Source organism: Mya arenaria, chromosome 14 (genome assembly GCF_026914265.1).
Source record: "Mya arenaria isolate MELC-2E11 chromosome 14, ASM2691426v1".
NCBI lineage: Eukaryota > Metazoa > Mollusca > Bivalvia > Myida > Myidae > Mya > Mya arenaria.
This window is the reverse complement of record NC_069135.1, coordinates 29,879,912-29,906,934: the sequence shown is the minus strand read 5'-3', so window position 1 is coordinate 29,906,934 and position 27,023 is coordinate 29,879,912. Positions and strand designations below refer to the sequence as shown.

At 34.7% G+C, this 27,023-nt stretch overlaps 1 protein-coding gene across 3 annotated transcripts; it reads right to left on the bottom strand.

Moving 5' to 3' along the window:
- Window positions 1-308: 308 nt before the first annotated feature.
- On the bottom strand, window positions 309-24,824 carry LOC128217167 (PX domain-containing protein kinase-like protein). 3 transcript variants are annotated; one of them, XM_052924109.1, is made up of 16 exons: window positions 24,568-24,824; window positions 21,550-21,738; window positions 20,670-20,766; window positions 19,454-19,531; window positions 19,053-19,126; window positions 18,201-18,275; window positions 17,102-17,348; window positions 16,656-16,780; window positions 12,917-13,034; window positions 11,795-11,873; window positions 11,091-11,217; window positions 10,329-10,412; window positions 9,247-9,258; window positions 8,553-8,679; window positions 6,086-6,125; window positions 1,239-1,349 (listed from the first exon to the last, which is right to left on the bottom strand). In XM_052924109.1, the coding sequence occupies exons 1-15, from the start codon at window positions 24,682-24,684 to the stop codon at window positions 6,109-6,111; spliced, it is 1,566 nt and encodes a 521-aa protein (XP_052780069.1). In that variant the 5' UTR covers window positions 24,685-24,824; the 3' UTR covers window positions 1,239-1,349; window positions 6,086-6,108. The 3 variants fall into 3 exon arrangements, with proteins under 3 accessions (XP_052780067.1, XP_052780068.1, XP_052780069.1); XM_052924107.1 differs by lacking the exon at window positions 6,086-6,125 and having other exon boundaries at window positions 309-1,349; XM_052924108.1 differs by lacking the exons at window positions 6,086-6,125; window positions 9,247-9,258 and having other exon boundaries at window positions 309-1,349.
- Between the last annotated feature and the right edge of the window lie 2,199 nt (window positions 24,825-27,023).

Genomic DNA, 27,023 nt, shown 5'->3' with positions numbered 1-27,023 from the left:
ATACTTGAAAAACAAACCAATGGTATTGATGGCCCACAATGGTGTTCAGAACGTTAGACTATACATGAAAAACAAACCAATGGTATTGGATAGCCTTAAATGATGTCCATTACATGCAATTATCAATGAAGAACAAACCAATGGTATTGAATAGCCCTCAAGGATATTCATAACTATGACTAGAAATTAAAAACCTGTGTATTGAATGGCCCGGATGGTGTTCATAACATTGAACTTAACACATGGAAAACAGACAACTGATATTGATGTTCATTACATGTTATTATCAATGAAAAACAAACAACTGGTATTGAATGGGATGTTTATAACTATGACTATGAATGAAAAACAGAACACTGTCATTGATGGCCCTCTATGATGTTCATAACATTGAACTAATTATGAAAAACAGACAATCTGTTAGAGACGGTCTTCAAAAATATTCATAACATGTAATTATAAATGAAAAACAAACCAATGGTATTGAATGGCTTGCAAGTATGTTCATAACATTGAATAATTTTACTTTGAGCACTTTAAACTGTAAAACATCAATTTCGTTTAAAACAGAAATAACCAACAGATACATTAACAAAACCAAAAGAATTTACATTCTTGATAAATAATATTGTCAATACAATCAAACTTATCATATTCAGGAGTATTTTCAAAGAGTTTGGAGCACTTAATCTCAAGTTTTCAAAGCAAAATATTTTATCAAATTATCAATGCATTACTTCAGAAGCATCAAATTTAAAGTAAATTGGTGTTTCATAGAGCATTATCACAAATTGAATGTTAAGTACCAAGATTAATTTAAATGAGAGCCCCCCTTAACACATATTTGATTAAACATTAAAGTTATTTACCTATCATAAATAAATAACAGCTTTGCATGTTTTGATTCTAGAAGAATATAAAATGTTGCATTTTGCTTCAGTGACTAATACACAGTTGAGTCTGGTGTACGGAGCATGCTGTAAGACATTTAAAGCTTGCATATGTTCAAAGAAATTTACTGCAAAACGATATGTTGCTGTATAAAACCTGCTTAACTGTATAAGCTTAACTTGACACTAGTTATACCAGCACTACATTGTTGCTGCTCTTTATTATTACAGCACAATTATAGAATACAACCAAACAACACTACAGTTTTGGAGCACTTTTATCAACTGTAACAGCCTTCTTTAGACCGCCCTTGCTAAATCCGGAGATAGAGCTGAGTAGAGCACCCCTTCCCTCGGAGGAAGGAGGGGGTGGGGGTGGCGCACCCCCTTGGGTTGGGGCAGGGCCTGGAGGGGGTGGAGGAGGGGCTGTACCTCCTGGTGGTGGGGGTGGAGGAGCAGCTGAAATGAAGAATAAAATTATTGTTGTTACTTTTATTATAATCCTGTATGTCATTTTTATTTTGCCTTGTACAAATATCATAATTTATATTTTTTCACAGCTTAATATATTTGATAAAATGTGATCCATATGTATAGTAGAAAACAACACTGGTTTTATAGAAAGTATCCCTAATGACAAATAAACAACAAGGCAAGTCCTTTTTGGTGAGAGGCAGAAATATAGAAAAATAATCTTAACATAATACTAGAACATATTTATGATATCATGTTGTATTTCTATGTTATTGAATATAAACAATTTTTTTTCCGAATCAGCAAGAAAATTGAATGTGTATGCTGGTCTGATAACATAAAGCAACTTGCTGGTGCTTAATAATCATTGCCAGAAATACCTCTGGCTAGCTGATAATGCAGAAACAAGTAAGATAGGCAATAACGAATGATAGCAATGTTATGCATACAATGCAGGCTTAAACATGTAGCAAACTGTCTTGCTAATCAATACATTCATTGCAAACAGTTTCAATAAAAACACTATAAGGCAGGCACATAGCAAAATTACTACAAACACTACCTAGGATTATGCTTTCAACAACTAAACACCATCCATGCATTTAAAATTGGTTCATATAAAAAAGTATTAAGCCTATAATCGAGTAAGTTATAGTTACTGAAATTATACACATGATGATTTATGCATGAGTAATGGTCTTTTAAGTGTTTTGGTATCATAGTATCAGCTTATATTGAAATATCGTAAATTCACAAACTACAATAATCGAGGGGTGAATGCAAAAAGGTTCTAAGTGACATTAAATAAAGAAGAAGATAGAACCTTTTCGCTTTCATCCCTTGAGTCATGTACTTATTGCATTGATGCTTGCATATTTAGCTCCACCTACTGGTTACTGTTCAAATAATTAATACATTAACTAAAACAAAGACAACACACTCCATTATGGGACAAAATATAGACACATTAAATGTTTATTGTTTACATGTATTCTAATGCATAGTAGCAAGCCAGTTAATTATATTGGTTAGTGAATTAATACATTTACCAAAACAAAGACAACACATTCAATTATTGGACAAAATATAGACACATTGAATGTTTTTTGTTTACATGTATGTTTCTACAAGGCAATTCATATAGTTTTCAAATAGCAGTAAATGCAGCTAATGAAAGTGTAAATGTAACTTTTCTTGTCTTTTGTAAGATTTCAATCATTTTGCAATTGACATGCTGACAAAGAACTAGAGATTGCTTTTTTGAAAAAGCGCATGTCTCCCCCATTGTGTGGTCGTAGGTGAGAAATAATCAATGATGGATCCCAAAATCAATAGGGGCCATCAACTAGTCATGACTAACTGGCATACCAAGTATGAAGTTCCTGGGTGTAAACGTTCTTGAGTTATTGAGCAGAAACCGGTTCTTCACCTCAAGGTCAGTGACCTTGACCTTTGACCAACTGATTGCAAAATCAACTAGACATCATGACCAACCTCACTTCAAAGTTTGGTGAACCTAGATCAAAGCATTCTCCTGATATTGCACGGAAATATTTTTTTACATTAGAGGTCACAGGGACGTTGACCTTTGACCTTGTGACCCCCCAAAATATAGGAGTTTTCTAAACCTCATGATCAACCTCCCTACCAAGTTTGGTGAACCTAGGTCAAACCATTCTCAAGATATTGAGCGGAAATGTTTTTTACATTGGGGGTCGCCGCGACCTTGACCTTTGACCTAGTGACCCCAAAAACAATAGGGATCTTCTACACCTCATGACCAACCTCCCTACCAAGTTTGGTGAACCTAGGTCAAACCGTTCTCAAGATTTTGAGCAGAAATGTTTTTTATATTGGGGGTCGCCGCGACCTTGACCTTTGACCTAGTGACCCCAAAAACAATAGGGATCCTCTACACCTCACGACCAACCTCCCTACCAAGTTTGGTGAACCTAGGTCAAACCATTCTCAAGATATTGAGCGGAAATGTTTTTTACATTGGGGGTCGCCGCGACCTTGACCTTTGACCTAGTGACCGCAAAAACAATAGGGATCCTCTACACCTCACGACCAACCTCCCTACCAAGTTTGGTGAACCTAGGTCAAACCATTCTCAAGATATTGAGCGGAAATGTTTTTTACATTGGGGGTCGCCGCGACCTTGACCTTTGACCTAGTGACCCCAAAAACAATAGGGATCCTCTACACCTCACGACCAACCTCCCTACCAAGTTTGGTGAACCTAGGTCAAACCATTCTCAAGATATTGAGCGGAAATGTTTTTTACATTGGGGGTCGCCGCGACCTTGACCTTTGACCTAGTGACCCCAAAAACAATAGGGATCCTCTACACCTCACGACCAACCTCCCTACCAAGTTTGGTGAACCTAGGTCAAACCATTCTCAAGATATTGAGCGGAAATGTTTTTTACATTGGGGGTCGCCGCGACCTTGACCTTTGACCTAGTGACTCCAAAAACAATAGGGATCCTCTACACCTCACGACCAACCTCCCTACCAAGTTTGGTGAACCTAGGTCAAACCATTCTCAAGATATTGAGCGGAAATGTTTTTTACATTGGGGGTCGCCGCGACCTTGACCTTTGACCTAGTGACCCCAAAAACAATAGGGATCCTCTACACCTCACGACCAACCTCCCTACCAAGTTTGGTGAACCTAGGTCAAACCATTCTCAAGATATTGAGCGGAAATGTTTTTTACATTGGGGGTCGCCGCGACCTTGACCTTTGACCTAGTGACCCCAAAAACAATAGGGATCTTCTACAACTCAAGACCAACCTCCCTACCAAGTTTGGTGAACCTAGGTCAAACCATTGTCAAGATATTGAGCGGAAATGTTTTTTACATTGGGGGTCGCCGCGACCTTGACCTTTGACCTAGTGACCCCAAAAACAATAGGGATCTTCTACACCTCATGACCAACCTCCCTACCAAGTTTGGTGATCCTAGGTAATGCGGTTTTCCAGTTATCGATCGGAAACGAAGTGTGACGTACGGACGGACTGACGGACTGACGGACTGACGGACTGACGGACTACCGGACTACCGGACTACCGGACTGACGGACAGGGCAAAAACAATATGTCTCCCCCAGAGAGGGGGAGACATAATTAGTAATTGCATACATCCAGAACCTGTGTGAGTTAAGCCTGCATTAGTAAGAAATCATGTGAATGCTAAATTACTCTGTGCTCTGTAGTAGTACAAGACCAGGAGTTTGGGCCAATATTTGATGGGAAACTCTGGACCAAATACTGAAAAGGCATATTTCAGAACAAAATCTGGGCATCTTGCATTGATGCTAGGTGTTGACCACAAAATTGCACAACTGCTTTATGTAATGACCTAAATAAAAAAGAGCACTCTGTGAGTGACACAGCTAGTTGACCAAATAAAAGAGCAATCTATGTAAGTGACACAGCTAGTTCATAAAATAAAAGAGCAGTCTCTGTTAGTGACACAGATATTAAACCAATTAAAGAGCGCTCTCTGTTAGTCACATAGCTATTTAACCAATTAAAAGATTGCTCCTTGTAAGTGACATAGCTATTTAACCAATCAAAAGAGTGCTCTCTGTAAGTGTCATAGCAAGTTTACCAATTTTAACAGAGCACTTTCTGTAAGTGGCATAGCTTGTTAACCAATTAACAGAGAGGTAAGAAAACTTTATCAAAGCTCCATGAAGACCATATGATTATTATAGATGGAAAATAATAATCGTATGCAGTTGAAATAAAATGTTCTAATATCTATAAAAAAATCTATATTCTCTAAAAATAGAAATCTAGATAGAACCACAGTATCATGATTGAGCAACCATTGATTATTTAGTCTTTAAAAACAAAACACAGCATGATATTTTGCATTCATGTGTATTCATTGCTTAGTTCACTTCTGAACAACAGCTGCTATTGTAAACCACATAGTTTAAGTTTATGAAATTTTGGTTTTGTTTGTATAATCGAAAATTGAATGACAGGGTTTGACAAATTGTTTCTGATGGTCGATTATGATTTTTAATCAAGAACAATGCAGAAACATGCTTCGAAAGAGCTTTCCAAAAGGTGGCTTGAGTCTTGCCTCGAGCAAGTGTAAGGAGCTTTCAAAAGCTGCTTAAGCACAAACCAGATTAATTATGTAAATCGCCCAAGGTCATAAAAAGCCATCAAATGTTTACCCAAACTCCTGGGAGTACTTGTACATGTACATTTCATTAGTCTATATTATTTAAGCCCATTAACCTGTGAACTTGAATATTACATTATGCAAAAACTACTTTGCTACAATATTTAACAGTAAAAGTCTTTGCCCTTTCTACAGATATGATTTAAGGCTAAATGTATGATTTAACATTAAAAAAAATTGCACATTTTAATTAACTTTGATGAAAATGATTGACATGTTTTTTATTAAATAAAGACTTTTTTTTTAGACAACCAAAGTTTTATAGTACACTGAGTCGAACCTCGTTCGCTCAAACTCCCAGGAACGGCCAAAATACCTCGAGCCTTGGAAAATTTGCACCAAGTGGGAATGCTTACCTTCAGTATATAAAAATCGGTCCTTAATATTGAGTTTGAGCCAATGAGGAATTTGAGGCATGCGAGTTTGAGCCAACAGGGTTGGACTGTATAAACATTTAGAACCCAGTGTACAGCAAGAATAGGGTATACAGTGACTGGGGTACAAGAGGATTTACCTAGAGGGTGGTGGGGAAAAGGGCTAGGAGTCGTCTGTATCTGTTGTGGAAAATGGTCATACATTTGTTTAATATTTTGGTGTATATGGCAATACCATATCATTTCAGCTTGATTGTTAAGACAGCTATGTTAAATTGCGTCATAAATGCTAAGTCGGAAGGCAATATTTTGCTTTGAATGAAGACTTTAAACAAAGATAACTTTCCTATTTCTTCACAATGAATGAAACAGCGAAGTCCATGCCACTTACGGAGCCCCGCATTCGGTCATTTACCAGAGTTTGATTGAGAGTTTAGTTTCTTAAAACACTTCAACAAACCTTTTCTTTTTTCAGTCGGAGCACTGTCAAAACTTTACTTGTGTTTGGTGAAACTAATCACCTTATCAAACTCCGGTAATAAAATTAAGGCTGGGCTCTTTAAGCAGCATAGATTGTCCTTTGCTTCATTTAAAATGGTGTAGTAAGAAAAGTTATCTTTGATTAAACTCTTTATTTTAAGCCAAATGTTGCCTTCTGAGTAGCATAAATGACATAATTTATCACATGGTCTACACACACTGTATAAGCTGACTGGAATGAATGACTCTTTAGTCCATTTCCTGGGTAATAATCAGTACTTCCATTTTGAGAGGCCAAGGGCAGAACATAGGTGAGAGGCAGAAACCTGAATAACGCTACACCAGCCCTCACCCTAATTATGCACCAGTCAATTGTAACAACAGCCCGCCCCAGGTCCGGGGGTATACCGGGGATAGCCGGGCAAATAGGCCATGTGTTTACCTTTCAGGTAGCCCCGCAGTGCCGGGTGAATGCCGTGGTTTTGTTAAAAAACGCCCGGAATGGGCCTTACTTAGAGTCCCTCGGCTGCGGGGGCATTTGGCGGGGATTTTACCAGCAGTTTGTCTCCGCAGGTCGGGGATCTTACCCAGGCTTGGCTGGACCGAAAGTCAAAGTCCTCGCTACTCCCCGGACCTAGGGGGCTGTTGAAACAACTGACTGGTGCATTAGTACCACATTTTTATCCAGGAGTTTGTATTTAACTCATGTGGGAAATTCTGGATAAAAATGCAGTACAGATAACCTATTTAAAAGACACATAATTTCATAATAAATGTCATTTTACTGACATATTATTTGGTTTTAAGATGTGTTAGATACTTGTTATGTTGTAACATGAGCAGGGTGGAATACAAACTACAATGTTTTGCAATTTGTTTTTATAATGGGTACAAAATAAAACATTTTCATGCCATTATTTGACAATGACGCTTTCTTTGTGACAATACTCTATCTGTGTTTAGACAAGCTCTTATAAATGACTTAGAACATAATTTTACAAAACAAAAATGTTAGTGTTGACAGCAAATGCACATAATTGCATACCTTGCACACAAAAATGCATTTCAAGTAATCAATAATCATGATATTTTTTAATATTCAAATACTTAAAAATAATCGTTTTTCACATTTTAATGTCAATAGCATACATCTACAAAATATATAACTACATTAAACCCAATACTAAACTCATTTTTAAATGCCACAAAGAGAACACCAACACTTGCCTGTTGTTCTTTCTAGTCAAACAAGGGGCATAAGTAGATATTTATCAAAGTCGGAGTTTTGGGAAAAACTTTGCGTGGCCATATCTCTGCGGCCGACAGTCTGATCTGGGCAAACGAGGTACTGTTTGAAAGGCTCAACGAGTTCCATTTATAGCCCACGCCTCCTCAGGTCCAACCCAGGGAGCCTGGCCTAGGCACGGGATGTTAGTCCCAGCCAGCCAGCTTGAACCAGAGACCCACAAATCAAACTGGAGCTGGTTAAATATGACACCAGCGGAAAAGTCTCATCAGTACCTTTCCAACGCTACCTTGATTGTCTTGATCTGCACTGCGCGTGATGAAGATATATTTATGTCTATTGTCTCTGGCGTCATTTGCACCAAGTTTTATTTAAATATCTTGAACAGTTTGTTGGTTATGGTCAAGGTTAAAGCTTTTGCATTATGTGGACTCTGTAGACACCAAAGGCTATGACAATACCTAAACATTATTATATACCGTAACTATATAAGCCATTCTATGCTTTAAGAATAATGTAACATTTATTTGTACACCATATAACTGCTGGTGGAATTTTACAAAATGTGCTTAAATACAGTGGGGTTGCAGCCGACCTTAACCTGTGCGTGTGTTCAATGTTTACAGTTCACTTACCAAGTTCAATATACCGGAAATCCCAAATGCTCAATTTTTTATGCTTTTCAATTGGTTAAAAACTAATAACGCCCAAATTTAATATACCATACCCATGTTCATAATGAATCTTTCATCTTACAGTCTTCAAGTAAAATTTCAGAGATTCATATTCATTAGAAATTATGGTCAGGACACTTAAATCAAACATTTTATAAAACAAATGCCCCCCCCTCCCAATAACATTTGGTTACCATGTTTGCATACCTGGTGGGGTTGGGGCTCCTGCCCCAGGGGGTGGTGGAGCAGGAGGAGCAGCAGATGAGGGGGCAGAGGGCGCTTGTGTCCCATTGGTCGATGCCTCTGCTGCAGCCCTTTCACTCTCTAGAGCTCTCTGTAAACAAATTGTGTTTCTTAATAGAGGCTAGGTTATTTTGTTATGGATCTCTTTGCATTTTCAATTTACACACTTTTTCAACATGCCCTTTTGTGTGATTTATTTCTTGCAGGAAATTATTATTTTCCTTATGTGCTTAAGAATATTAAATTGTAATAAAACAAGAACTGAAATATAAAACTAGAAGAAATTCAAGTTATGAAATTCAAAACAATCACATTTAGATAAAGATCTGCATAAATGAATGATGTAATTGTAGTAATATTTGGTGCAACTGGGAGTTATACTCTAGTTTCAATTTACCTTCATTGCATACAAATAGTGAAATAAACATACACTTTTGGTAGGAAAGAGGAAGTCATAAAACATTTTCAAACTAACAAACCAGCCGTATGCTTTAAATTCTTCTGTAATATTAAGACTTGTTGAAATACATATTTTGAGTAAAGGATAATTAGAATACAATATTAACATAGTTAAATTAAATAGATACTGTGCAAAAGGAATTTGTTCAGTGAAGTTGCGAGGATTGACAAATGTTGTTATATAGGACATGATACTTACACTTGTTGGTTTCTTCAGAAAAAAATCATTTCACACAAATAAAAACATGGCACATATAATCAAAGGCAATGTTTAAATAATAACTATGAGTATTCAAATATGTCAGTAGACATTTTTATCTTTAATAAAATAGGTAAACACAATACTGAATCCGCTATTAAGAAGGGGGTTATTTCCAAACATGTTTTGTAAACATGTATAACATGCTTGCATGTAATATCCTAAAAACCTACTGTTGTTGACATTATTGTTCCAGCACACCATATTATAAGTTAAGGGGTTACTTGGTGACTCGATAAGGGATATACGGGGCAAAGGAAACCATATCCTGTAAGAGCAAAGCTTGTACCAAAATATGGCTTCCTGCGCCCCATATATCCCATATCAGGTCACCTAGTAACCCTGTAGCGTATATATCACGTCGATAACCTCTTTACATGTTTAAAATGTTTCATTTATTCTTTGGAATATTTAATCGGAATTGGAAAATAGACGCCATTTTGGTACAATATATTGGTAATGTAAAGATATGGGGTCACCGCATGACCAGTCCTGGACCAATGGTGTTGCGTTATTTATGTTGGAGGCGTGGTATAGGCATTTCTGGTGATTTCAGCCATGCTGGCACCCCCATGCTAGATGAGTCACACGCTGTGACACAATACTTTTATTTCTATTATTATACACTTTAAGTAAGCCTTATTTTGATGTTCCAAAAGATGATTTCCATAAACATTAACATTACAAAAATATAGCTTCAACACAAAACAAAATAACCCTTAAAACAAACATTATATTAAAGGAACTTCTTGATACATGCAGTGAATAAAAATTACTGGGGATCATGATGACAGTAAACAGTGTGTTCGAATTATTTGCACGTTTATCTATATAAGCACATTGTCTAGAAGCTGTCTCATTTGAAAAAACGTTCCTTAATCCATCCTTTTTCTCCTCATCAATCTGCCAGTCATAAACAGTCCAATGCACAGCGTAATAAACATATTTATAGTCATTAATTATAGACAAAACTATCTGCTTCATGGTTACATCAAAGTAAAATTTCTCCAAGCGAATAATACCTTTTTTGTTTTTCTTCGTTCCTTTTTCACATCTTCCGACATGTGGTACTCCTTGGCGCGCGACACTCTGTTCTTCTTGTAAATCTATGAAAATACAATTACCGAATGAACCATATCACACCATTGCGAATTACTAAGACATAATTCAATTGGCTTTTCTGTTGCTGTTTTTCATATTTCAATTAAGTGAGTTTTCAGGTATCAATCATGATATTTGCACGACAGTGGGTAGATTGTTCGGAACTTGTTAAAATTAACAACATTGTAAACTTCATCGTTGTTAACTTTTGATAAGCTTTTCCAACAACATTTGAGACAACTGTACTTGTGTTTTCAAATATATAAGCAAATCATAAAATATTTCACCTTTTAAAGTTAACAACGATGCCATTAACAATATTGTTTACTTTAACAAAGTTCTGAAGAATCGCCCACGTGTCTTTAAAATTTAGAAAGATACATATTTGTTCACAAGCATGACCATTTGGTGTTCATTTTGGTTACTAAAAACACACAAACTTGATGTCTGATAAATTACAGTATTAAAACATTCAGCTAAATCTTGGTCTAAAATCATTCAAACTTCAATAGAGTTACTACCCTTTTAAAATATTTATAAAAAACCTTAACAACAGTGCTGTTCTCATTTGAACATATGATGATGTATTATTTAACCAGGTTTTTGTTCACATTTTTTTATGTCTGACCCTAGAAAATGTGAAAAAGTCTCTTTAACCGTAAATTACAGAAATGGTGGCATACCACTTTTTGTTCCTCCCTCAATCTGGCTTCAAACTCTTCCTTCGCCTTTCTTAATGGCTCCTTGAGTTTGCTGGGTATCTTGAGGAATGGCTTCTCACTCGGGGGTGGGGTCACGTCGGAAAAAAACCTACAACATACAGGATCAGTATTTTCATAACGTACTGTAACCTATATAACTTTAAACCTACAATATCATATAATTCCTTTGCCTTTCTCAATGCCTTGTTAGATTTTAGATAAGGAGAGAGGCCAAAATAGAACAAAATCCGAAATTTAACAAAAGCACTGCTGAGTGCAAGTCAAAGACTGTCTGTTTTTTGTAATGTAGAGCAGATAACTTGACATTTATGTAAGCACCTCATGTGAAAATTGTTTTATTTGAAAATTTTGATCACATATTGAATGTAATGATCTAAATTATTGTTTTTCACAAAAACCTTGACCTTGAAAAACAGATGAGCTAAAAATGAATCATTGTAAAGCCCACTGTAAATCTAAAAGGAAACTGCATTCAAGAAATCTATAGCTTGGAATTCAAAAATAGATGAGATCCACCTTTTTAATTTGGCAATACATGTACTTATGAAAATTCTTACTTTAATGAAAGTGAGAAGGAATCCACAACATAACATTGAACAACATGGATTCCCTCTTATCTCATATAAAAGATTATATCATTTTTAAATAAATGCCAAGCCACTTACGGATGAGTGAGCAAGGACTGGACTGTAGGTAGACCATTCTTGCAGGCTTCTATTGTCAGAATGGACTCTAGGACGGATCCTAAAAATACACTTTACACTGTGCAATAACTCAATAACTGCTTATAGAAATAGAAGCAGATATTGAGTTCTTGCATTAAGGTGACAATTTGCAGAATCATTCATATAGAAAATCAAACTTATCCATTTTTATGATATGATTCCTTGACTGGAGTCTGTTTTTTCAATAACAAAACTCTTAAAAAATCATATATCTTTGTTCAACTTGATAATGGTAAATGTTTTGTTGCTTTTTTTCATTCTGAAGACCAATTGCCTAATTGCATTTTACATTGAATCAATTTTTCCAAGGTTTTTCCAAATCATCTTGTTTAAATGGTGAACAATAAAAGTTTGATAACTTTGAACTGGATGGCTTTTATTCTTATTATTTGGTCGAAATTAAGTAAAATTGTTAGATTTAGGTAAGTTGACATGCCTTTAAAGTAAAATTTTGTTACAGCCACACTAATCTGGTTCTACAATTATCATCATCTGGCTGGATGATTTTGGATTTCATTTTATCATTTTTAAATGAAAATATTTTAAAGAAAACTGCATTTTAATGCTTAGTTATTTAATAATGAAACAGGTGTAGAATTAAACTATAAACCATTATAAGAGTTACCTTTTTTACTTAATGAACTTACTACATTGTACTGTACGTTAACTGATCTCTTTTATACTGCTGACAGCTTATACATCTAAAAGATGTTTTTTTTAAGTATAATATGCTATATCATTCTTTTACGAAAACAATGTTAAATGAATTGGGAAAAAAATATGATTTTTTGGTGGAAATGGACACAAACAGCCTGTAGAAGGCACTTAATTGCACCTAAAAAATCACTGCTTAAAATCGGAACTGGATGCTCAACATATAATCAATATGGATTAGCCGGACATATAATGGTCAGAGATGTCTGGCTGTGTACATGATACAGACTATATATCATACTAAGCTGTACATGTGTCCATTCTCAGCTCCATACAAAATGTCAGATTATGATTTTAATCATATAGGACATAACCCAAACTGTACAATTATGTGAAGACTGAACTTACTAAGCTGTGCGTCACACTGTGGAGGGAATTCATTACATGTGTCCGTTCTCATCTCCATACCGAATGTCAGCTCATAGAGGACATGACCAAAACTGTATACATCCACCATTTCTGTAGTCTGCAAAACATCATTATGTAAAAGTTCAATGTAAGTATGTATTGGAAACTGACACAGACAAAATGATCTGAAAATGATTTGACAGCAGCATCAAGACACTGTAGACACATATGTTAAGTGCTTACAAACTAGTATTACATTTAACTATGCAGGCATAGTTATGCAAAACATAATGTCAATTTATGGCTTTTATGAATTTATAATTCTGCCTTTTTTGGGGCCGAATTTAAGCCTATTCCCCTCCAGAAAAAGTATATAATTTCCCCCTGCCCAGGTAAAAAAAAATCCTTTAAAAAAAACTAATTTTTTTTTTTTTAGATGGAGCATTGACCTCTTAACATTTAATAATTGTAGCAGTATAGTACCATTTATGAAAATGTCTGTAAGTTTGTTGAATAAAAGATTTGAATACAAGTTTATATTGTATATGAATCATGTTATTATTTTTCCCCTTTAAGCCATTTGCAAACACCAGAGCGATAAGGCTTTGTGTAAAATTGGTCATTATCAAACATCTAATGAATGAGAAAAGCTTTTTTTCAAAACAACACTATTCCTCCCCTATCAAAAGACCTCGCCAACTTTTCCCTTAAAAGTGGAAAAAAAATCTGTAGGAGTTCTTCAGTTATTTATATATATATATATATATATATATATATATATATATATATATATATATATATATATATATATATATATATATATATATATATATATATAAATTATACATTAAATTACATATTATTATCATGAAATGTAAACATTTATAAATCAAATCTTTATATCAACAATCATTGTCACAGCCCAAATACCCCTATAGCACAATTACCGCCCTTTCAGCTCAACATATTGTACCCTACCTGTGTTGTCTTAAACTTAAGCACTTGTTTTCTGTGGCAGAACCATCAGCCAGTGATACTAATATATTACTCAATTGCTTTGTATAGCAATATCTCCTGTGTGACATTCATAAAATGATCTATTCTTTAACCCTGTTCATATAGTAGCTGCTTTTTCTTAAACTGTAGAACCTATTGTCTGTAGTAGATTGGCAGACCAATCAGCCAGTTTTCCAAATCCATTACTCAGTTGCAGTGTATAGCAAGATCTCCTTATGATATTTGTCACAATCATCTAATCTTCAAATATCGGATATATAAATGTGTGAATTTTGGATGCCTGGTAGTCCCTTATCATTTTGGTCAGGGTTCGAATTTAGACTCGCATACTCGCAAAATGCGAGCGACATTTGGAAATTGCGAGTGACTTTTATTCAAGCTCGCAAAATTCTGCGAGTGGCTTTTTCTAGACCACAAAATGTTAAAAGGAAAGTAGAATAAACATGAACTTAATTCCACTATGTAGTCGAGTGTAAACAGCCTATAAGTGGCATGTTTACACTCCGGTATAAAGAAGACAGTACGGAGTCACGCTCTAGTAGGTTTTCAAAAATAGAACAAATACAGAAAAGGCCGAGTTTTATCTCGAATCTTTCCGGGATGCTCCGAGGCGTGCATAATACAAAGTAAATACGAATGATGTAATCACCTAGCTCAATCATTGGCTAAATTTAGCGCTTTTGCGCACTATATGTAAACCCCATCATCCTTTGAATATATTTCCGCCCAACTGTCAAAATGAATAGACTTCGTTGATCGATATATTTCATGGTCCAAAGTATCCACGCTACATTTACTGTTGCTTTTTTATTTTAAATTTATTATTTTATTGTTTTTAATACTTAGAGACTTAATAAAATCTGTAGCGTGCTTGTCGAATGGGTATTAAATTACCCGATGGCGTGGGTAAATATACAAAGTGAACAATGTCAAATTATTGGACAGCTTTGTTATCAAAAAGCTGCCAGCATCAGACGAGTCTTTCCATACCCCCCAAATAGAATAAGCCATCAACAAGTTCTAGTAGTCGAGTCAATCAAGATTGATACTTTTTAATATTCATAATATGTCTTAGGTGTTAATTTCCATTGATGAACATGTGACAAAATCGTGGAAAAGTAGAGTACACGATGACGAAAACCTCAAACTATTCTCCCTTTTTCACTCCAATTATGAATTTTGTCTGATATGGCGATTTCTAAAAAGCTTCCCAGTCTATAAAAAGCAATGTTTCTCAATGTTCGGTTTATTATGTAAATTTTTTGCACGGAAGTATTTCATTACATGCTATCATTGTAATGCAGTAACAAATGAAATTGTTCTGCATAAGGTGTTCTTTTGTCCATATTTTGAAAATGAACGATGCCGGCTATGGTCCAAACTTATAAACCTCTTAGGTGAAGAACAATTTAGACGCTTGATTTTATTAAATCTGAACCATCAACTTGTTGAGATGTTAAGAGGATTCACCAATCTTGACATTACTGATGAATGTCGAATCCAGTGCTTTATTGTAGTGTCAAATTTTGCAAAAAATATAAATTGACAATAAATGCCATTGTAACCACAACACAATTGTAAACGGACTTTATTTCAATCAAACGATAAGCGTCAGTTCCTGTCAAATGACATAGGCAATGTATTATTTGTATATATATTGTAAATAACCTTATGCTTTATATGTGTCCATAACGTTTGTGTGTTTGTTTGTTTTTTGTTGTTATTTTTCTATGTCCATACTTTGTATTGTATTGTATATGTTTGTGTATGTGTATATAAACTATACTTCTCTTCACATTTGGAGGATAAACAGAATAAACTAAACTAAACTAAACTACTTTAATTAGACAATATTATAAGGGAATAAAGCAAATAATAAAATTGCAAGTTGATTTGTCATTTTGCGAGTTGCCTCAAAATGCACTCGCAAAATTTTGCGAGTGCTCCTCAAAGTTAAATTCGAACCCTGTTGGTATCATTTGAAAAGGACTCATGTGCATAAAAAGGAAATTGAATATGAAAATGATATATCAAATGTGTTTTTTCAGCCTTCAAAGCCATCAAAATAGAAGGTGTGGAAATCAGATCCAGTATGATTACTGATAATCGGTTCCACGCAAGAAACTGATTATTGATAGTACAATCAATTACTGACAATACCTTAATTGTAGTTTTATTATTGTACAATAACTCCTAATCCTCAACTATGCTTCTATTATGTGTATGTTTGAAGTTATTTAGTGTTGTTGTTATTTTCGGCCATATTGGTAATGATAAAAACTGAACACTTAGAATGTATGATAAACTGAAAGGAGAAAAATGGTGTAAATAAACAATACAAAAAAAACAAGAGGAAAGAAGAAAAAACACTCGCTGGTTGAACGGATGATCAATAATGACCAAATTCAATCCATTGTCGCCAATTTCAGGCCCAACCAATCAATTTTCGATCATAATCGATCATTGGAACATCACTTCAAAACAGGTAATTTTATCTAATGAAGTGCAAAATAGAACCTGTGATAACTTCATGTGTTCTGTAATGTACTACTAGAACTTTATCTAACATATTAGTAATCGGCCATCACATACGTTTCAAATGATACCAACATTAAATGAGGCCACGAGGCACCAAAATTCAACATTAAGGATAACAGACCTATCATAAAGCTACCTTATTTATGAGCCATACTCCTTAAACCATGTTTACAGTACTTTATACCTGTATTTTCTTGAACTGCAGCACATGCTGTCTGTGATAGGCTGGTAAACCAAGCAGCCAGTTTTCCAAATCCAACAGCATCACCCGGTTGTTGTGGACCACAAGATTTCCCGTGTGTAGGTGACCTGGACAAAGCAGTTTAGCATTGTAATATTTCGTGGTAGGGAAAGTAAAAACAGCACATTTATCTAATTAATAACATGAGCAGCAGCAGGGAATCCTACTTTAAATTATAAGTTAGTATTCATCTTATTGATCATTGTCAGCAACATCATCATCATCATCACCCAAACAACCACAGCATCATCAACATTAACATCATTGTCAGCAACACCATTTCCTTGGTAAAAACTATAACTGTTTTCTGATCTAAGAGGCCATTGTAAGGAAATCAATTATCCCCACCCTAGAATTAATTTTCGCATTATAATAACAATCATACGTACAATATGGTAGACCCTTTTCATGGAGTAGATTCAATGTTTCCAATATCTGTCTACCAAACTGCTTTATAGCCGGTACATCCATTCTCGTAATCTTTGCAGGAGCCGTTGCATACTTCTTAAGAAAATTGCCCTTTGGTTTACACTTGCAGATAATGTCTTTTAAAGTCCCCTTTTCACCATAAGGGCGTATAACAAGTCCACCACTTTCGTTAGACGTCGACAAGACCGGTGAAACTATATTTGGATGCTGAAAATGGAGAAAGCAAGCATTGCAAAATATACAATGTACAATCAATGTAGCCTTATACCAACTTTTGTTTTCTTATATCAACTTTTGTTTTCTTATACCAACTTTTGTTTTCTTATATCAACTTTTGTTTTCTTATACCAACTTTTGTTTTCTTATATCAACTTTTGTATTCTTATACCAACTTTTGTTTTCTTATACCAACTTTTGTTTTCTTATACCAACTTTTGTTTTCTTATACCAACTTTTGTTTTCTTATACCAACTTTTGTATTCTTATACCAACTTTTGTTTTCTTATACCAACTTTTTCATTGTTAAGTGTAAGATACTAAATTGTTTATGTTTCCTAAATAGTTTTTTTTCATAATGACAGTTTTTATTGTTATTGTACTTTGGTTTACTTGCATAAAAAGTGACTCTGGTAGGTCTCAAAGCTGGGAAATCTTGGGTGGATGAAAAGCAGACGGGTAAATGTATGCCACTTATAGCTAAAAACAAATTCAATCTGCAAACTTAATATTAGGCTGATTGTTTAGATCTTTGTTTAAGTTAACATTGTTGTAAATGTAATTGTTGCTAGTTTTCAAATCGTTACTGCTCTGGAAATTCAATGTAAACACTTGTAATCTGCAGTATTTCTAACTAGATTTGAGACAGCTGTTTCGACTGTTCTTGTTTGTATTGAGATATGTGAGCGTATCATAAAATATTTCAAGTTTAAAAGTTAACAACGATGTCAATAACCACATTGTTAACTTTAACAAAGTTCTGAACAATCAGCCCATTGTTGACAAAAAAAACTCTTAGCTTTCAATAGACATTTTTTCTTCATGGATGATGAAAGAAACTACCTTTATATCACAGAGAACATTCATTAATGCTGACATCTCTTTATCCGGTAGATAGCGGAATGGACCATAGTCAGTCTGAAAAAATAGTAAATATTGTATGACCATGTAACAAGAGGGCTGCTGAACACAGCCCAATGCTTGTCTGTTTTTCATTTTGAAAAAGGGATGTAACTCAACAAATATTAGTCAGAATTATTGGCCTAGCTGCTTGTCTTCTGCAAAATAAGAACCAAATGTCAAATAAATATCCTGAAAGATTTTGGAGTTATGGCCAAAATTTAGTTTTGGAAGGGCATGGATGACAACAATACCAGAGGCCAGGGCTATGACTATTCCTTAACATTTTTATATGTACATGTAACACTCACATCAGGTCCCAATTTTTCGAAACTTCTTAAGCTTAACAGGCTTAAGTAGCTTATTTCAATTAGCCAAAATACATACTTAAATTGAATTTTGATAATTCAAATAGCCAAAATACATACTTAAATTGAATTTTGATAATTCAAATAGCCAAAATACATACTTAAATTGAATTTTGATAATTCAAATAGCCAAAATACATACTTAAATTGAATTTTGATAATTAAAAAAAGGTTAATTGTAATTATCATAAAGATAATTCCTATCTTAAGTATCAAGATTCTTAAAGAAGTAAATACTAGGCACATTATTGAATAACAAAAATAGTAAGCTTAGCTTAATCCTGTTATGAGGGACTCAAAAAACTTGGGCCAGTTTTAGTAAAGACTTTCAAATATATGATGTTCATGTTCATGACAGTCTAAAATTTGATTGGAAATGACAGATACAGATAATACATAGGTAACAGCGCAAAGTACATGCACATACCCAGCTTAGAATCTGTCGAACTTTAGGATCCCTCAAAGGCTTTACAAGAATGTATGACTTTCTTATCCGCCAGCCTAAAGAAAGCAGAAGTTTAATTAAATATAATAGGATAACAGTATATCATAATCAATGTCAACTCAATATAATTTGCTTGATTAACAAAAAGGTGGAGTACATTTTTTTTTTGTGGTAATTTGTTTAGTTAGGAACAATCATGGTTAAATATACCATATTTTTAAATGAATAATGTTATTCCAAATGCACATTTTAATATCAACCAATGAAGCTGTTTCATATTTAAAAAAAAAATTGCTCGATTCGAACAGACATCTATATTTCTATAATTCATACATGTGCATGTAATCAAACATTATGAATTAATTTTTTATTAAAACTTTTACCTATATCTGACAATGGTTCAACAACTTCCCAGTTCTTTTCCGACCTCAATACCATTGACACATGCTGTAGTGCTTCCTCTGAAGGTCAAAGGTGTTAATATTAAAATTGAAAAGAAATAACATGTATCATTCAGTCGAAAACCTGTGTCTCAATATCCAAGGGACCGGCCAAAATTCTTTGAGCTTCATGAAATATTGAGCCAAACATGATTGCTTACAAAGTGGTAAACTAAATTGGTCCTTAACACCCAGTTCGAGCAAAAGAGGAAAGCAAGCCAAGTAATATCGAGCCAACAGGTTTGAACTGCAAGTGATATCGAGCCAACAGGTTTGGACTGCAAGTGATATCGAGCCAACAGGTTTGGACTGCAGGTGATATCGAGCCAACCGGTTTGGACTGCAAGTGATATCGAGCCAACAGGTTTGGACTGCAAGTGATATCGAGCCAACCGGTTTGGACTGCAAGTGATATCGAGCCAACAGGTTTGGACTGCAAGTGATATCGAGCCAACAGGTTTGGACTGCAAGTGATATCGAGCCAACCGGTTTGGACTGCAAGTGATATCGAGCCAACAGGTTTTGACTGCATTGAACTTGACATAAGACAATATCAGACAATAGGCTATCTGTAAGAATTACTCAAAAACTAATATCAAATGTGTATACAATACACTATTCTGCTACAAATTAAATGGGTTTCATTCTCATATTTTGTAGAGGAAACAGGTTTTTTTTTAATTTTGTTATTTAACTTACGTCTATGTAGACAGACCAAGGAACAACTGCTTTATACCCAATTGAACAAAATCTTGCAAATCAAGACCAAAAGCATGCATATCGCACTAGTCAAACATCATGCAACATTTCTAAACGTTCCAAACTCCAATCTATTGGAACATGCTATTCAATTACTAGGAAACAAGCAACAGTTCGGTCCGAGAAATAAATATTGCCACAAAATCAACAAATCACAATTTTTATACATCAGAATAGACTGTAATAAAATGGCGAAAAGTTGAAGTTGAAGTTAAATTCAGAACGATAAATTTTCTTTCAGACTGACAAAATTCCAGAGGCTGTGGGACGGAATGACTGACACTTTTTTTTTGTAATTTTCGCGATGTCTGAACATATACACATACTTGTTCCTTACCTAGGAAGGTTAGGTTCAAAAACCCTTCATAATTATGTTAACATACACACACATGTTCCTTACCTAGGAAGTTAAAAGAGTAATTGTCCGGGTCCAGGAACCTTTTCATAGGTAAACTGTTTGCAAGTATAGGCTTCTGTAGCAGTTCTGTGATGTAAGTCTGCAAAACAAAACCATATTTGACTTTGACATTAACTTGCAAATAGTTTTTGTTTACTCATTTCAATTCATTATTTTATATGTGACAGGCAGCTGGTCAAGGACACCAAACTATTGTAATTGTAAGAAAACCCCGTTTTGTATACCAGGTACGTTTAATTTCATCATGAAATGCACCTGAGCTGCCGAATGACATTAAATTTATTAAACATTATTTGCCATTTTGACATTTCATAAAGCTGCAGAAAGTTAGAAACAATTAGTGTCAATTTAAGTAAGATGTTTAGCAAAATACATTCTAAACAACAGCACCACGGAGCGAACGCTTGTTTATTTCCTTGAGACAAACAAGGGGAATAACTCAACAGTTATTGATGCAAGAGTTATGGGCCTTCCTTTATATGTGCGTATTGTCTCTGGGTACCTAGTTTCATCTGAGTATTTTGAAATGCATTTGAGCTATGGCCCAGGTAAGGCTTTGCACAACCCAAGCAACAACACTAATTATATGACAATAACATGCCTATCTTTCTCAGAAACAACTGACAAGCTTACAAGCAACAAATAATCATAATGGTGCATGTAATTAATTGAACATGCAGCTGTAAAATTTGGTTAACAATATTATATCACAATAGCTGTCTTTCTTGGTATGGGGGTGGTGGCCATAGGGCTAACCCAATGACACTTTTGGGCAGCTAATTTTATTTTCAATTTAATATGGTATGCATAACATAACAAGTAATAGGATTATGATCGATTAAAAAAAATAAATATATCTTACTTGCAAGGCCAGTTGCCTTTCTGCAATGAATTCCCTATTGAAGTTTCCAAAGGCTTTCTTTGGCGGAAGATTGAGGACAATGTTGGCTATGCGGAGATCACTGTCAAGGTTTGCAAAGTCTGTGTATCTTTTTTTAACCATCCAGTTAACATCTCCTGTAATTCCTCTGTACACTCGCAAACTGTAATCCTGGAAAAATGATAAATGAAACATGGTTACCAACTTACCTTGAGATATAAAGAAAATGTGTTGATTTCAGTGTAACATCATGTCATTCCATGAGTGGATTAGTCTAGAGCCAGACAATTTTGTATTAAAAACTTGTTTCTGACTGGTCTTTACTTTAAAATAAAAAAAAAGTATTTGTTTAGGGGTGCTTGAATGAGAAAAATTAATCAAAGAAAATTACACCAAACAAATTTGAAAAGCCTTAATAACATGATTCAGCAAAAAATTGTAGCATGATTGTCATGATTGACAAAGTAACGTGATGCAACCATTATATTCAATAAAGGGTAAAATATGGGCGACAGCTTATATTCTCATCCTTGTGGAATGAAACATTGCCATGGTAACAGGTGTACCCGTCTTGGATTGTGTCCCACTACAAACAGGGTTGGGGTTTTAACGTTTTAATTAAAAATTTCTGTAAAATCGGTATCAACAAATTAAATAATTATAACGTAAAAGTTTCCAGATGCATTACCACGAAAACATGAGCATGTCCTTTCAAGCTACAATACAATAAAATTTGGTACGATTCAGAACGCTTCTCACTACAAAGTTTTGTTAAAGTACATTAGGCCACACCAAATTAATGTTTAGTTCCTCGGATTTTTGCCAAAAAAAATTGGAGCGAGCAACGAAAAAAATATAAAAATAAAAGTTTGTCAGTTTTTATAAAAACCGAAGCGAGCGAAGAGCGAAAAATATATTTTTCCTTATATTCAATATAAATAAGAAAGATTGCTCAAAATAATTGCGCAGCCCTTAAACCCATTTTAATGCCATCTTGAGCCTCTGATGGTATTTGGGAAAATGTCGGAATACATACTATTTATTCATCCGTGTTAAGTACAAACATTAATGGATAAATCTAATTTCTTATATAATTAAAACGTACTTTAATATGACGATCATTAATAATAACAGATAACCCTGCTTTTAGTAAAAAGTTTGAAACAACTTATATAAATCTACCTGAATCAGTTTAACATCATATGCAACTGTATTTAGACATAACTTAGGATTGATTTTGGATTTGTAAAAAATGATCACTTACACAGGCATCATGAAACATCAGACTCCATATAACATAGACTAAATTTTGTTTTTATTATCACAGGAAATGCAATGGGTATTTTTCAAAGTACTTTTTTTTGGTTATTTAGATGTTTTTATGCACCAGCCAATTGTATATGCCCCCCCCCCTTAGTCTGGAATAGCGGGGACTTTGATATCAGGTGTCTCAAAACTGGGGAAAATACCAGACCTGCAGGGACACACTGCTGGTAAAATCCCTGCCAAATGGCCCCGCAACCCCGAATACCTATGTGAGGCCCATTCCCAACTATTTTCAATATGAAGACAAAACCACATTCACTAGGCACTGCGGGGCCACCTGAAAGGTAAAAACACAGCCCATTGCCTCTGCTGTCCCTGGTTTACCCCTGGAACAAGGGCGAGGGGTGAGCGTGGCAGTGGTTACAATTGACAAGTGCATTAAACTTAGGCTTACTTATGTTATAATGTTGAGATATATCCAGACCAGTGTTTATATCGCTATTTGTGAAAAGATATTTGTTTGAAACTGTTGTTTTATCAGAATTTGATCAAAAATGAGCTTGATACATCAGTTTGGACCAAACAATGACTCATGTTCCAGTTAAGTTGACCTGTCCGATTTCCATTCAAAACGAGTCACTAATTACGCAATATAATCGCTACCAGTCTCAGATACACATGCTTTATTGCATAATCATGACTGCTTTAATTAATGATCCTTTAGTGCATGAGACGATCAACAATGACTTCAAGCATGCTCAAAACATATTTATTGTCAAAAATACGATTTAATTTCCAAACTTCGAGCCACATTGTTTATACCGGAAGCCGCCATTTTGATTGAATTTATTGAAACCCTAGCTACAATAATGAGCGATCAGGGATACTTTTTTTTATTATTTTGACATTTCTTATGTTTCCCTGTAACGCTACAACTCTCTACCATTTAACAATGGGCGAAATGATATACTGAAATAATATGCATTGATGTTGAAATGTAATGACAAAGTTGTTCAATTTTTATCCGACAGTGATCTGAAATGGATTAAATTTGTCATTAGAGTTGTTATTTTCACATTAATATATTATGGGTCACAAATACCGTTATACATGAACACAACCAGTCAGGTTTGTCCCAGATTTACCGATATCGGGATACTTGATAAACAATCGACACTTGTAAGTGTTTTATGATAACTTAACATGTTTTTTTGGGCATACTGACATAACTTTATATGTGTTTAATAGTAGGCAATAATATTTTCGTAGAAATTTGACTTTATAACGGAGATAATTTCAAAATTGTGGCCGCGAGGATTCTCTGCGCAAGGACCGCTTGCTATTTTTTGCTGGGATGGTGGACGTCACGAGTCTGCCATATTAAAAAAATCGTTAAAAGACTCGTTGACGGCCATTTAGGTGGACTAATTGAAACCCATGCTAAACCGATCAATATATACAGTATAAAAACACCACGTATCGGTAACTTCCCTTTACAAAAACACAAAAACTAGCATAGAAAAATTATACTTGATTATTTTTAGCCTTTTAATAAATTATTACCTGAAAAAAATCTGCATGGCGATGAAAATGGAGGTGCGGGCGCACAAAAAAAATAAAAAATTTTTTTTACATTTTCAAAAAAATAGGAGCGGTAAATCCGCGGAACGAAATATCAGTTTGGTGTGGCCTTATGTAAATTCACAAAAAGTTGTTCAATAAAACAATTCATACCACATGATCCTGTATTTTCTCGCCACTTTCAATGGTGCAAACCAGTGGCAATGTGTCATCAATAGAAATCTTTGTCGATTTTTGCGTTTCGAACAATTTTCCCAACTTCCCTGCCATTGTTACTGTATCCTAATGATGTATTTTGTTATTTAGATATTTAAATGCTGTACTTTATGCATTTCGTTCTTCTGAGCAATGTAAGTAATGAGAAAATGTGTAATTTGAATGTGAAAGTAGGAAGTGGGCGTTCATTTTTGTCGCAATCAAATCTTTTGTCGTAAAATAGAAAAAATCAATGCCCTAACGACCGGTATGACTAAAATACAAAAATAGGTTATTTTCGCCAAAATATGGTTATATTCGCGAAAACAGCATTTTTGACTAAAATGCGAAAATAAGGTTATTTTTTTATGAAAATTATTTTAGCCAAAAACTATCTACATTTTTGTCAAAAATGTTATTTTCGCCCAAACTTACCATTCAGAGTTTTATCAAAATCTTATTTCCGCGAAAATAACTTATTTCCGCGAAAATAACTTATTTTCATCAAAAATAACCTTATTTTCGTATTTTAGTAAAAAATTCTACTTTTGCGTAAATAACCCGCGAAAATAACCTATTTTCGTATTTTAGTCATACCCCTAACGGGAGCGAGACAAATCGGCACCTTACCAAATCGGCCTACTACCAAATCGGCCCCTAAGACGTTTCCGCCCTGCGATTTCGTCCCCTTAATTAAATTGACTCAAGACGATTTTTGTGCATTTTGGATAATATTTAGAAAAGTTATATGAATTTTACATATTTTGAATTAGCGGAAAGTACGAACTCCTACGGAAAGTACACTCAAAATGCATATATATTTATGAAATTTAAAGGAAAAAAATATAATATTGTATTTCTTTTAAAAATACGTGATGTGTAAAAGTTTTGTACAAATCGGATGATATTTGACTAATTTGTTTAAAATTTATGTATTTCAGTACGGAAAGTAAGAAATACTACGGAAAGTACGATATATGCAAAATTCACATCCTTGTGTACATTAAGAAAATAGCTCATCTAGTTAAATGTTCAATGTTTTAATACAATTTATATTGTTTATTAAGTTAGTCAGATTTATGATAATTTTACGTAGTATGGTCATGGCCAACCCTTGTGTTCGAGGTCAGTTACCTAGACGTTTGTCGTGCTGACCAAAACATCAATAGGGGTCATCTGGTGGAGATGACAAACCACCCTTTCAGTTTTAAGGACCATAGGCCAAAGCATACCCTAGCTATCAATCAAACAAGCTTTTTGTATCTAAGGTCACCACAACTGAGCTGACCTTAACACCAATACGAGTCCTCTGTTTGTCATAATCAAAGTCCTTCGACTGTGACCTTCGACCTCAAAATCAATAGGGGTCATCTGTTGGTCATGACCATCCAATTTACGATGTTGACACAAAGATCATGACTTTTGACCTACTGACTTCAGAATAAATAGGGGTCATAACCAACAAACTTACCAAATTTGAGGACCTGAGGCCGAAGCATATATACAGGCGACATACATGTGCAAAGCAAAGAGGACATACTAAGTATAAACAAGAAGGCCATGATGGTCCTAATTCGCTCACCTGAGCGAGAGTTTCAAACCTTTGTTTTTTTATAAGAATGAATGATTGACAATACAATTAGTTTAAGACAATACAACTTGGGACCAAACTAAGTATTGTCAAATGTTGTAGTGGTCATTCAAACACAGCATTGATATTTGTTTTCAAAACTGTACGCATGGTCCAAATTTCATTGCTGTCGCTTCAATCTTTTTTAACGTAGGTCAAAAGGTCACAGTAAAGTTCATCCGAGGACAGTGTTGATACAGGTATTTGTTTGCAAATTACACAAATGGTCTAGTTTTCATTGCTGTAGCTACAGAAATAATAAAGAATGTCAAAAGTTCAGTCAAGGTCATACAAGCACAACACTTGATATTTGTTTTCAAAACTGAACACAAGTTCAAAACGTCTTTGCTCAAGCTTCGGTTTCAGACAAAAAAAAAATTCAAGTCTATAGGAAACTTGTGAACCCCAGGGTGTGACCAGCTTTGTCCCCAGGGGGGCATAATTTGAACAACATTGAGAGAGAACTAATTATAATGCTAAATACAATATATCAAGGGTCTGGACCTAGCCGTTTCTGACAAGATTTTCCAATATAAGTATGTAAGAAACTTGTGTTCCCCAGGGGTAGTGTCAGTTTTGACCCCAGGGGTGTAATTTGAAATAACTTGGTAGAGGATCACTAGACAATTTTAGGCACCAACAACCTTGACATTATTTTTCAAGATTTTTCCTTTCGGTTGCCATGGCACCTCGAGTTCTGCATGTTCATTTAAAAGAACAATTATGAAAGGGCACCATCCAAGGAACATCCCAGTGAAGTTTCATCGAAAATGGCCAGCGGTTT

Excerpts from the sequence above, each read along its gene's own strand:
- LOC128217167 (XM_052924107.1), bottom strand. The coding sequence starts at position 24,684 with ATGGCAGGGAAGTTGGGAAAATTGTTCGAAACGCAAAAATCGACAAAG. Across the intron at positions 18,276-19,052 it reads TTCGACAGATTCTAAGCTGG|ACTGACTATGGTCCATTCCG; the intron begins GTATGTGCATGT and ends CTATTTTTTCAG. Across the intron at positions 1,350-8,552 it reads AGGAGCCCCAACCCCACCAG|CTGCTCCTCCACCCCCACCA; the intron begins GTATGCAAACAT and ends TCTTCATTTCAG.